Source organism: Labeo rohita, chromosome 9 (genome assembly GCF_022985175.1).
Source record: "Labeo rohita strain BAU-BD-2019 chromosome 9, IGBB_LRoh.1.0, whole genome shotgun sequence".
In the NCBI taxonomy this organism is placed as follows: Eukaryota; Metazoa; Chordata; class Actinopteri; order Cypriniformes; family Cyprinidae; genus Labeo; species Labeo rohita.
The window spans coordinates 14,314,469-14,328,147 of record NC_066877.1 but is presented as its reverse complement, the minus strand read 5'-3'; the positions used below and the strand labels follow the sequence as shown (position 1 = coordinate 14,328,147).

At 37.1% G+C, this 13,679-nt stretch overlaps 1 protein-coding gene across 1 annotated transcript in view; it reads right to left on the bottom strand.

Annotated features, from left to right (window-relative positions):
- Positions 1-13,679, bottom strand: part of xpo4 (exportin 4) — a 41,751-nt gene that overhangs the window by 14,799 nt on the left and 13,273 nt on the right. Inside the window, exons 7-9 of the mRNA XM_051119558.1 lie at positions 9,297-9,410; positions 2,768-2,925; positions 415-589 (exon numbers count right to left, since the gene is read on the bottom strand). Coding sequence (XP_050975515.1) covers positions 415-589; positions 2,768-2,925; positions 9,297-9,410 — 447 coding nt within the window. The remainder of the gene's footprint in view (positions 1-414; positions 590-2,767; positions 2,926-9,296; positions 9,411-13,679) is intronic.

Genomic DNA, 13,679 nt, shown 5'->3' with positions numbered 1-13,679 from the left:
CATGTATGTAACTTTTGAATGGGGTCATTTTTATAGATTCAACTATTATTTTCTCTTGTGGACTATATGTTAACGGCTAAATGTAAAATATCTTATTCAGGTATTTTTAATCAAATAAATGCAGCCTTGGTGAGACAAAAACAATAAAACTTGTACCGTCTCAAAATGAATGACTTGTGAATCTGAATGGAATCAAATCAGGACATCAGTGCCAATACCCTCTTCTAAAAGTGGGTGTAAAAAAGTACACCCTGGTTCAATAGTTATATTTTTCCATTAAATACAATAAAAAGCCTGCTGCAACAGAGCAGTTCTCACGCTATATAAAAAAGAATAATGAGTTTGACATTCATAGACCTCAGCTACTCTGTAAAGTGTGGTTGTGGTCTGTTGTGGTACAAATGCAGTACTCACCACCTCCTCCAGGGCGGCGCTGCGACCGAACGAACACGTGAGCAGTGTGAGACAGTTAATGAAAGAGGCGAAGAGCTCGTTCGGGAGTGCTGTCAGAACGCTTCGGGGAAATGTGCTGATGAGGTTACTGATGATGTTGGAGATGCCTACAGCTTCAGAGTCTTCAATCTCAATCCTGTCAGAGGATGAAAGAGAGTTATGAACAGAACAGTAACCCTTAAAGGATCATCCCACAATCAATCTCTATCATTGTTCTCTTGATCTCATCTGAAAAGCATGAGATAGTGTGTGAGCCTGCAAAGGTCCAGAGTAAACTGTGCACGTATGTCTAAATGTTTATCCACTGGAATTCAACATTCATGGTTGAGTTCTCCTGAAAATATTTGTCTATAAGCACAAATGCCTCAGCTGCTGTAAAGGGAGACATAAAGATTTCAGCCACAACACCAAACTGCTGTTGTGCTGGCACACTACCTGGATTCTGGGAACACGAGTGTTTTTCCCTCTTTAGCTCTGAAAGCACTCGAGGTCTGCCTTTCTTAATGCTCCCAACTGCGGCTCTAACCCATATCAGATGGATTTAAATTGTAAGCAGAAGAGTTCAATCACGGCAGATTGGCGGACCTGCCGCATGGTTTTCCGATGATGCAACTGGAAAAATGCTCCAGGAATAGGTGATTACAGAATGGCAGAGACAGAGAGAGGGAGGAGTGGGGAGAGAGAGACCCCGACTCACTACGCCTACTTGTTCTCAAATTCCAAACAGCAGTGTATGAGAGAATGCGTGTGTTATTTAAAGCTGCAGAGACATCATTCCATCTTTATAGACATTACAGAGCATTTACAATGCGAACTCTAACACACAACAATACATGTTCGCCAATACACGTTGTACAACGGTGTCAAAAATGAACTTTATTAACAGATCATATCTGGCTCCTGGAAAGATTTTTTAAGAGGCTGTTATGGGCACACATTTTCTTCATTTATATTTAGTTAATTAAACTTAGATATATTATTGGTTTATTTAATTAATTCCATAAACAAATGGAGAAGTATTAGTATTTTATTAATTTATCCATACACTTGAAGGGCTTTTTTGCAGCCTGTTTTAAAAATAAATGGGGCACTAGTTTTGTGATTTGTCCTTGTAATTTTTTAACCCTGCTATATGGCAAAAATCTCACTGTCAAGAACACGTCAGGGCTACATTTATAAAAAAAAAAAAAAAATTTATTAAAAAGTCAAACGTTTTTGAACAGTAAGATTTTTAATGTTTTTTAAAGAAGTCTCTTTTGCTCACCAAGCCTGCATTTATTTAATCCAAGTACAGAAAAAACAGTAAAATTCTGAAATATTTTTACTCCTTGAAAAAAAAACTGCGTTCTATTTGAATATATTTTAATATGTAATTTATTCATGTGATTTCAAAGCTGAATTTTTAGCATCTTTACTCCAAGTCTTCAGTGTCACACGATCCTTCAGAAGTCATTCTAATATGCTGATTTGCTGCTCAAAAAACAATTATTATTATTATTATTATTATTATTATTATTATTATTATTATTATCAGTATAATAAATTATACTGACTCCAAACTTTAGAATAGTATAGTGTATAATATAATGTTACACAAGCTTTTTATTTCAGATAAATGCTGATCTTTGGATCTGTCTATTCATCAAAGAATCCTGAAAAAAAAAAAAAAAAAAAAAGTACTCAACTGTTTTAAATATTGATAATAATAATAATAATAATAATAATAATAATAATAATAATAATAATAATGATAAATGTTTCTTTAACAGCAAATCAGCATAATAAAATGATTTCTGAAGGACCATGTGACACTGAAGACTGGAGTAATGATGCTGAAAATGTAGATTTGATCACAAGAATAAATTACATTTTAAAATACATATTTAAATAGAAAACAGTCATTAAATATTAAAAATATTTCATAATATTACTACTTTTGCTGTATTTTGGATCAAGTAAATGTAGGCTTGGTAACCAGAAGAGACTTTAAAAAAAAAAAAAAAAACATTAAAAATCTTACTGTTCAAAAACTTTTGACGGTTAGTGTATGTTTTACTTAAAGAGAATTAAGCCTATGTTTAAAATCATTAATATGTTTTACACTGCTGTAAAATTTCATTACTGATACTAAAATAATAATGCAAAATATACATTTTATTAATTATAACGTTTGTAGGGTGAAATGTGACCTAGACAAGGTTCAAATTTGTAAGACAACTATTAAGCAGTTATCTAAATGCAAAATAACACATTTGTGAATGACAAGCATATGCACGCAGTGCAGTACATGAATGAAGGTTTCAGAGAAACGCACCCATTGATCATATTAAGCAATCCCTCCACCAGGTGAGCCAGGTAGGTCACCTGAGCGCTCTCATCGGGGAAGATAGGGCCATGCATGGAAGCCAGCTGGGCCAGGCACTGAAGGGAATCCTGCGCCATGTCTGAGTCCTCTCTGATCTTCCTGTGCACCTACAAAACAGAGACAAAAATACACCATTACTGACTCGACTCGATCAACCAATCCTGTGTTTAAAAGGATAATAACCCTGATGCCAGATCACAGACTTTCCTATGAACTCTCTCTTTCCTATAAGAGAGAGAGGAAAGAAGCAGTGGAGGTTCTTGAGAGTGTAAATGTGACTAGGTATACTCTACAGTGTTAAAACCAGACAGGCCCCCTCAAAGAGTCCAGGAGGAACTGCAGACCGGCCCGTGGGCAGCTGACAAAACACACGGGCTGGGGAGCTCACACACAGTCTCCCTGAATCACAGAGAAAAGCCTCTCTCATTGACATACAAAAACATACTTTCTCTCTCCTCCTCCTCCGCTTTTTCTCCTGCTCTCTCTTACGCACAGATACGCGGGTCTGTCTTCGATTTCTCATCTCACGCAAGTCTCTGAAACCTTCTGCTCAGCGGAATAACGAACGGAGGAAAATTGTGGAATACCCCTCACCTTCGCCAATGGCAAAACTACGGCGGTTAAAACCACCTGGCTGCCACAACCCAAGCCAATCGATCAGATCGGCTTCTTGATCCAGTCCGAGGTAATCACGAGGACGGACGGCGAAAAACAGAGCGCTACATGGCCAAATAGACGGGTAAACGTTTCTGAGCGGACCGACTCGAGACTGCAGCACATGTGGTTGTTTGGCACACTCCTTTGCTCTTTTTCTTTCCTAAATCCCTGGAATCTTACTCTCGCTCGTCTGTTCGCCAGACGCCCTGGCGGAGATGCTGTGCGAAGAGGTGCACGAAGTTGGACGGAGCCCTCTGAACAATCTGGAAGGACCTAAAGCGGCATTTCCCCAACACATGCCACCTCAGATACACGGATGAACGTCAGCCACCGGGCAAAGTGCTAACGCTAACACACCATAGCTCAGCCCTGTCTGCTAGAGCGGTGTGAAATCATCTTCTGAGCTGAAGAAGAGAGGGAGGGAGAAAGCAAAAGAGAGAAAGAGAGAGAGGAGGGGTGTGAGGGGCAGATGAGAGGGAGAGAACTGGATAGGGAAAGAGGGAAAGAGAAGAAAGAAAGAGTACAAGGCCAACGCTCTGTGAGCAGCATGCTCTGTACAAACAGCTGCGCTGAAGAACATCCACGCCATGCGAACTATGCCAATCGCCTTGAGTCTGACTATAGTTAGAGCCTGGCAGGGAGCGAGGGGGGCGTTTAAATCAAAACAAGACAAGGTAGCTCTCCGAAATGAATACGAGAGAGAGAAGCGACACAGGGAGACCTATTATTAGAGAAAAGACAAAGCCTTGTGTCTGTCCACGGGGAGGATTAGACCCTCTCCTGCTTTCTATTCTCACCGCTCATTGCTCCAGTCACATTCAGTTTGTTCAGATCCTGTTACAAAATCAGAGGCCACGATCAATCACCTCATGACAGCGTTATATTCAAAGTGCCATAACAAGCTCTGATTGTGTTTATACCATAAACAAACCCCGCACATGCTCTGACTCACAATCTGATCTCAGCTTCTAAAACTTTGCTTAGCGCTAAACACATGTGGGCCCAAAATACGAAATTATAAAAGAAAGAACAGATACTAAATAAAGAAATGCATTTAAAGAAAAAATGTATAAATATAATTAATACAAAAAACCCTGACATTTATTTTATTTTTTTTTTTGATGTGAAACTTTATTCGCCGTAGCGCTTCAAGTGTCGAGTGTGACCTTTCTTGATCCCACTCCTCACCCCCATCTCACTCGTAAAATCTCACTCATTGATGCAGTGCAGAAATATAAAATAAACTGATTTCAGCTTCTAAAACTTTGTAGTGCTAAACACATGTGGGCCCAAAATATGAAAACATAAAAGAACATATACTAAATAAAGAAATGTATCAAAAGATAAATAAATTAGGTCTGTCAAACGATTAATCACATGCAAAATAAACATCTGTCTTTACATAAAATGTGTGTGTGAGCTGTATATTTATTACGTATATATATAAAAACACATTTATATAGAAAATATTTATATATACATATAATATAAATTATATGTAAACAAATATTTTTAATTGCATACATGTATGTGTGTATTTATATACACACGTAATTCATATACACAGTACACACACATATTTTATGTAAACACAGATTTTTATTTTGCATGCGATTAATCATTTGACAGCCCTAAAATAAATATAATTAATACAAAAAATACATTTTTTTTTAAATTGTGACAACAAATAGATAAATTCAAATCTTATTCTCATGGCAAAAAAGTTGTGAAATAAAAAAAAAACATCTATGAAGTAATTTTTATAATAAAACAGCAATTATGACAATATAATAAGATTCGCTATCATACTCAAAATACAACATTATAAAACAAAGAATATAAATTATATAAAGAAACAAAGAAAAGCATAATAAATACACAAAGAAATAGATGTGTTTTGAATAGAGACCTCATTATCCAGTAAATAAATACATAAAATATCACTCATCGCTGCAATGCAAAAATACATAAATTGATCTAAGCTTCTAAAACTTTGCTTAATGCTAAACATGTGGGCCGAAATGTGAAAATTATAAAAGAAAGCAGTCTTAAGTAGCACAAGTATATTTGTAGCAATAGCCAAAAACACTTTGTATCATTTGGACAACAAGGCGATTTTCTTAATTTTTAATAGAGCTCATTATCCAGTAAATAAATACATAAAATATCATTCATTGTTGCAATGAATAAATATATAATACATTATATTAAAAAAAATAATAATAAAACGTAAATAAAAAAACCCTTTGGATGCAATGCAACGTCTTAAGGGTCCTAAATTATAATCTATTTTCAGCTAAGCAAAATATATATTTTTTTCTTTAGCTTTTTTTCTCTTTCTCTCTTTGAATTGTGACCCAGACATGTTTTTCTGCGTTTCACCCATTTTATAGATGTATAAAAATGTGACTGTTACTAAATGGGTGAGTGTATGTGAAGACGGAGGGTGTAAGAACAAACCTAAACTAAAACCACAAACAAAAACACCCTTCAGTCGGTTTGGCTGGTAGGAAAATGTTAGCGCAGCCACTGCTTTATTAGGTGCGATGGGAATATGAGATTTATTTTAAGTCACGCTTCATTTTCTTGTTTTTAAACCTCTGAAAAGCAATCAAAGAGACAGAGGGGCCGCTCCTCTTTAGATGGATGGCCTGCCCCTCTCCTCAGACCACCTGAGGGAGGATCGGAGGCTGTTAACAGGGGCTTTGAATCCAGGGTTCAGAGTCTAATCCTGCAGCTCATCTCTAGTCACCTCTGACCCCAGCAGCGCGTGTCTGGACGCCCTCGTCTGTTCAAGGCACAGCTGAGAAGTGAAGATCAACAGCTGACGAGCCAATGTACACACACACAGACACCGCTGACAGGCTGACACACGCATACTCACCCTCCCGTTCAATAACTCACCCTAACACACACACACAGATCCCCCTGGCATGGGCGTAGAAAAAAAAACAAGCGCACCACACACAGCTACAAGGAGACTCGTAAAGACGCACAGAGGGTGTGACAGCTGACCACTCTTCATCCCTTAACAAAAACACTCCCACCACCCATTGGAAATACCACTAAATATCATATGACCCACACAACATCAGGCTCAGCACCAAACTGAGCTTTCAAACAACCCTAAATTAAATGTTACACTGTATCAGAGTCATTGTCTAGACACTGCAGTGCTTAAAACCCTTAACAGCAACTCCCAGAAAAGACAAATGAGACACTTATGTTTCAACAGCCCCTTGACCTCCAGGTCAACAGACTGACCCTTGTTAAGACGGCAGCAAGTTTGTCGGCAATCCGCAGCCTCCTCTCAGAAAAGAAGCGTGAACAGTGAAGCAGCATACTGGCACCTTGTAGAGTAATTCCTGAGCTGCGGAGTGAAGGAAACTAACGTCTAATCTGGCCGTAGAAGCCACCCAAGACTGATGGTGGAAAGTAGAGCATTATTTGGCAGCAGATGGTTCAGGGAGACCGTGCAATGGTAATGGAGAAAGAGCGGAACGGTATTTGGCATGTGCATCACTGATGCCGAGCGTAACCTGACAGAATTGTTCCACACAGCACAACCTGAGCCTCGCAGGCTTTAGTTCTGTGAGACGTAACAAACCATTAGACTGAATTTCTAATGACAGGAAGGTGTGCTATGCAGAATGCACACAACACCACATTGATTTTCTGGGGAAAACTTTTATTCTGCTTTAATACTGAGCACATGGAATGAAATGATTTCATTCAGCAAGGGACTTAATTAGATCAAGTAGGGAATTAAATTGGGGAATGCTCATCAGACAATAGTAACACGAAAAAGAAAAGCTTTATTCAGCCATCTGAAAGCGATCATTAACATCAAAATGAAACTGTGGATAATTATGGATTATACTAATGCTCATGATAGATTTGCTTCTCGGTACAATTCTGACAGCACTGAATTTGTACTTGTGCATAACTATCATTCAGCGGGGAAATACAATTATTTATTACCTTATTACCTAACATTTTTCCCTGTAATGTTGTCATTATTGCCGTGAGCAACTCAGACACTTCACAGTTGGAAAACGGTTTGTACTGGGACAGTTGTGTCACCCACAGATCCCGTTTCAGATTAAAAGTTTGAGTTCACGTGCATACGTGAGTGCTGAAAGCATCATATATTACATAATTTGCCCTAGCGTTTAGGGTCAGTAAGGCTTTTAAAAAAATAAATAAAAATGTATACTTTTATTCATCAAGGATGGATTAAATTGATCATGAGTGACAGCAAAAACATTTATAATGTTACAAAAGATTGCTTTTTTTGAAAATATGTGTTTTCTGAACTTTCCATTTCTCAAAAATCAGTTTTCACTGATGTAATCATTTCAGAATATTACAGTTTTTACTGTGTTTCTAGCACAAGAGACATTTCAAAAGCTTTTTTAAAAAAAAAATGTACTGACCCCAAAGCTTTATGTCATTCTTATAGACTGCTGTTCTAAAGTTTGGAATCAGTAAGACTTGTAATGTTTTTTAAAGAAGTCTCTTATGCTCGTCAAGGCTGCATTTATTTGATTAAAAAATACAGAAAAAACTAATATTGCAAAATGTTTTTACAATATAAAATAATGGTTTCTATTTTGATGTACTTTAAAATATAATTTATTCCTGTGATGCAGGAATTTTCATCAGCCATTACTCCAGTCTTAACTCACATGATCCCTCAAAAACCATTCTATGCTGATTTATTGTTAGAATGTTTATTGTTAGAATGTTAGAACGCTGTCAAATATTTGTTTTGGAACCTGTGATTCTTTTTTCAGGATTTTTTGATGAATAAAAAATTAAAAAGAACAGCATTTATTTAAAATAGAAATCTTTTTTAACACTACAAGTCTTTGCTATAACTTTTAATCAACTTAACACATCCTTGCTGAATAAGTACTAATGTCTTTCAAAAAAAGAATAAAAAAGACCCCAAAACTCTTGAACAATTGTGTATATTGTAAATAAGATTTAGATTTTAAATAAATGCTGTTCTTTTTAACTTTTTATTAATCACAGAAACCTGAAAATATCACAGGTTCAAAAAAAAAAAAAAAAAATTAAGTAGTACAACGGTTTTCAACATTGATAATAAATCAGCAATAAATTAGAATGATTTCTGAAGGATCATGTGACACTGAAGACTGGAGTAATAATGCTAAAAATCCAGCTGTGATCACAGGAATAAATTAGATTTTAAATGTACATTAAAATAGAAAAATGTTATTTTACATCATAATATTATTAATCATTATTTTCAGCGTTTTTGTTCAAATAAATACAGCCTTGAATTGAAAATCTCACAGATCCCAAACTTTTGAACGGCAGTGTATATTTATTAATATATCTAACCTATATACTAAATAAATGTATTTATTTATTTAGTGCATATTTTACTTCTTTAATTTTATTTCCTTAAATTATCACACAGGCCAGACTACTCTCATCTTTGACCACTGCTTCTAAGGCAACATATAATGAGTGTTTACAAACTGCAACAAAACTGCAGCTCACTTCTTCTAAAATGTGTCTTTTAAATATTTCTATATCTTCTAAAGATTGATAATATTTGATGCAGTGTAATTCGGTTCAAACATCAGTGGTTGGAGACAATTATTTAGAAGAAGACAAGCAGGAAAGAGAACACGAGAGGAATAAACAGAGGACGAGGGGACACAGGTATTGAACGTGCAATGGCATGATAAGAAAAGAAGAAAAAGGAGTAAATTGCCTCCTGCCGTTTCCAGGCAGGAGGCTGAGAAAAAAAAACTCAGATAGAATAAACGTGTAAGCTGGTACTCACAGTAAAGAAAAGGTCCATGACTCTGTGGTCTAGAAGAGTTTCCCTCCAGGACTCGGTTGGCTTGAGCATGACATTCTGAGTCGCTTCGAACATGGCAATGTAGTGCCTCCCCAGTGACACCTCAGTTAAGGGCAATAACAGAAGCAGAAAGAATAAAGAAAGATGTTTCTAACTTCCCTTTCTTTGTCACTTCTCTCTGGACTAAGAAGAGTGGAAAACTGCTGCAGCAAATTCCCAGCATCTGCTTTCTGCAGCTCCTTCTCTTTCGATCTTCTTTAGCAGCACCGTTACTACGGTTCAATCACACTGTCCCCTCCCACTAAATGTTTACCTCAAAAACTCCCCCTTCCATATGTAACCCACTAGGAAAAGAGATGGAGGAAAAAAAACGGGAACGAAAAGAGCGAGAGCCAGGGAGAGAGAGAGAGAGAAAAGGCTCCCACAGGAATGTCTGATCAAAGCCAGTTACCGGCAAAGGCCATGCATTCCTCTGGGCCGGACCCACAGTCACTCCCAGCCGACAAATGCAAGCGCTCTCTCATTCACACACGCACACCAGCATTACAGTATCTGCTCACGTCTACCATATACAGCCGCATATGTCAAAGGAAATTACGTGGTGACTCACCTATGCATTCACTAAGCAGACACCAGGAAGTGCCAGGTGCCAAACTAGAATGAGTGTGCTGGAGTGTTACACCTCCTCTGCCTGTGTCCTTCCTGAGCAGACCTGACTTTACGGCCTCTTAAAAATAGCAAGGGGCCGGCAGAACTCTGAGTGACCCGTGTTGAGGAGAGAACGGGCCTTGAGGGAGAGCGGCTGGAGCTTGTGAGCTGACCACCAGCGGGCTGATAGCAGCCTGCCACATGAGCGCAGCAGGGAGAGACTGACTGATGGATGGATGGGGTGCAGGGGATAAACCAGCCGGTCATTTAATGTCACTTGGAGCCATTGCTGGAAAAGTGTGCGAGCGTATGAAAAACTGGGAGGGTGACTAAAGATATGACCTACTGAAACCCAACCCGGGCTTACTCACAAACGCACATGACTCGTTTCCACCAGCCCTCGTCCCAGCTGCTAAAGACACGAAACACATGACAAACTCAGAAAAAACGGCTAGTCGGTCTCTAGAAAGCGCTGTAACGCTGAGCTGACGTAGGGTCATGTTTACCTGATGAGAGCCTAATCGTGTTCGAATACAATAAAATAGATGCGAGACGTGACGTGACAACCAAAAATGCGCTTTTCCATGTGTATAACTGCAACCTAAGTTTATTAAAAATAAAAAGAGAGAGAGAGAAAAAAAGCACACTGCAAAGACTTGCAACAAGGTATTTGACATTTATCCTATATTTGTTGACAATCCACTACTGTTCAGTGAGGTTGTTTAATTTTATGTTCTCATTTATATTTTAAAATACAGCAATAACAGTTCTCAAACATTACAATTTAAAGTAACTCTTTTGTATTTCGATATATTTTAAAATGTAATATATTCCTATAATTGCAAACATTAGATTTTCAGTGTCACATGATCCTTCAGAAATCATTTAATGTGCTGATTTGGTGCTCAAGAAACATTTCTTGTTATAAATGCTGAAAACTATAGCAGAACTGTTTTAAAACAACAGCATTTAAAACAAATGATTTGTAACATTATAAAAGTATTTATGTCGACGCCAATAGCCTTGTGGTTAGCGTGTCGACATATAGCGACATATATTCGACCCAAGTTCGAATCCCGGCTCATGGACCTTTCCCGATCCCACCCCCTTCTCTCTCTCCCACTTCACTTCCTGTCCATTTACACTGTCCTATCCAAATAAAAATAAATCCTTAAGAATTTTTTTTTTGAACAGTAGTGCATCTAACCATCCAATCTGAAGTCTGACAGTAAAAAAATTTTCAGTAAAAACAGAAAAAGAGGTGGGGTTCAGACTGTCCTGAACATTTACAATCATTTGAACTAACATTCACACCCAGTTCCATCACTTTCAAACAAACCCTCAATTCATATAAAAGCACATACAGTACATGGATTTTCAGATGGAAAGATTTAACATTTATCTGTGCTGTACTTGAGGTGTTGTCACATGTGAGAGAAAGCAGACGAAGCCATGATGAAGACAAAGTCTGACATGCTGGCTTTAGGAGACAAGACTCATGTTGTGATTGAGGCAGAGAGAGAATGGAGGGTCAAATGAGTTCAAGGTGTGAATACAGAGCCATACACACTGATAGAACATTACAGAAGGTGTAGTTTATATGGAGATGTGATACTGAGAGTGAAGACAGTAGTTTCTAGTTATACAGAATTTAATAGGATAACAGGCAGGGGTGTGAACGTTTAGGTTGTCAGCGAATCAGTTCTATTAACAAACTACTGACTTTAATCTGATTCAAATCCGATTTCTGTAAATTAGTTTTGATATGCTGAACAGTGATTTGATTCAGTAACCTTTCAAATGTAATGAAATCCAAATAACACTCAATTGCCTAGGGCCCTATTTTTTAATTTTTCAAATTAGTTTTTTCTGTATTCAGTTTTTTTTTTTCTAGATTCTATTTGAATGGTTACATGAAAAATATTAACAAAAAAAAGCATGGCTAAAGCAAGCTTAACAAAAATTACATTTTTAAGGCCCTATGAAACTTTTTTTCTTAACATTTTTTTTTTTTTTACCAAATTCTGTGTTTTTCACTGATTTTCTGGATTCAATATTAATGGTTTCATTAAATTTTATTAATAAAAAGCATGTATAATTAATTGACTTTATTTTAAAAATAGATTTTTTTTTTTTTTCCAAAAATTCTGTGCTGTGCATTTACATTCTTCTGGTAAATACATTTTGGTAAATAATTTTCCTGATAAACATTTCCTAAAAATATATTTTAATAATAATTTTATTAGTAGTAGTACTGTTATTACATTGAGTAATATTTCTGTCATAGTTTTTCAAGTTAAACCGATCTTTTATTTTGACAAGTTGCTTTGAGGACCTTAAAGTTTCAGTTTGTTTATGACATGACGAGAATTTTTCTCAAAAGAAATCGAGAAATGATTCTTAGAGCAGTTCTAGAGACTGTTTATGCATGTATGCATTGGTGTATTGAGGCGGCAGAGGCTGAAAACACCACAAGCATCATGAACGCTTCAGTATGTGTAGTAAACAAAACACCAGAAAAATCATGTGTCTTGTACCCTCAATAGACCACTTTATTAACTCCATAAACTCGCCTAGCTTTATGAGCTAAGAGCACACAACATGCCTAAAAGCGCTTGTAAATATGAGGACAAGGCAACAAGCTGGCAATTGCACAATGTAGAGGCATAATTCAGTTGGAACTGGTCTTAATCTGCAAGATACTCTTTACTTAACCTAAAAAAAAAAAAAATACATTAAAAAATTTTTTTTAAAAAAATAACACTGAATGTATATTTGCAGCTCTGTATAGACTAACGATACCCTGACTGATATATTGGCAGAGCCAATCAAAAGTGGACACTAAAGTATAATGGAGTATTAAATGGAGGGTTGTGAAGTATTTGCTGAATGTGAGCTGTGTTAAGCTCAGGACTGCAGACTGAATCAATCAGAAGGCATTCAGCGAACATAATGATTATGAAAGTGCTGAGAGCTGCCCGGAGCCAGAGAACAGAGCTGAGATCCAAGTCTATTAGGAAGCCTGAGTGTCACATCCTCCCTCTTAAGATTCCCCTCACCCCCCAGGAATGTCCTCCTGCTCGCTGTCAGGCCCGGGACAGTGGTCTTACAAAGCTCTGCTCCACTTGAGCATGTGTGCTCGTTTGTTAGAAACGAGCGGTGGCACACAGCCGTCTGTCATCTTGCTCTACCATTCAGAGCACCTGACTGGCTCAAAGCCTGGCCACAACCCAACGCGGGGGTCACTAGGGCCATGGACAGACATGCAGTCCTGCAGACACTGAGAGGAATCACATGCTTAGGATTCACACAAATGACATGTACATGCGTCAAGTGGGAGTGTGTCACGGACAGATGACACGCATGCCTTGACTACTGAGAGATGGCGGCGCTTTGAGAAAAAGAGTATAAGCGGCTGTCAGGAACACATACACACACACACAAACACACACAAGATGGGTCACGTTTGCAGTTACAATATATCAAACACATAATTATTTAAAATATATTAAATATATTGCAATGTAATATATAACATTTTACATACACTACCAATCAAAAATTTGTGGTCAGTATGATTTTTTTGTAAAGAAATTAATGCTTTCATTTAGCAAGGATGTATTAAATTAATTATTTTTAATTATTACACTTAAAAAAAAAAGTTACATTTATAATGTTTTTTTTTTTTTTTTTTTTTTTTGATTTTTTGGTAACACT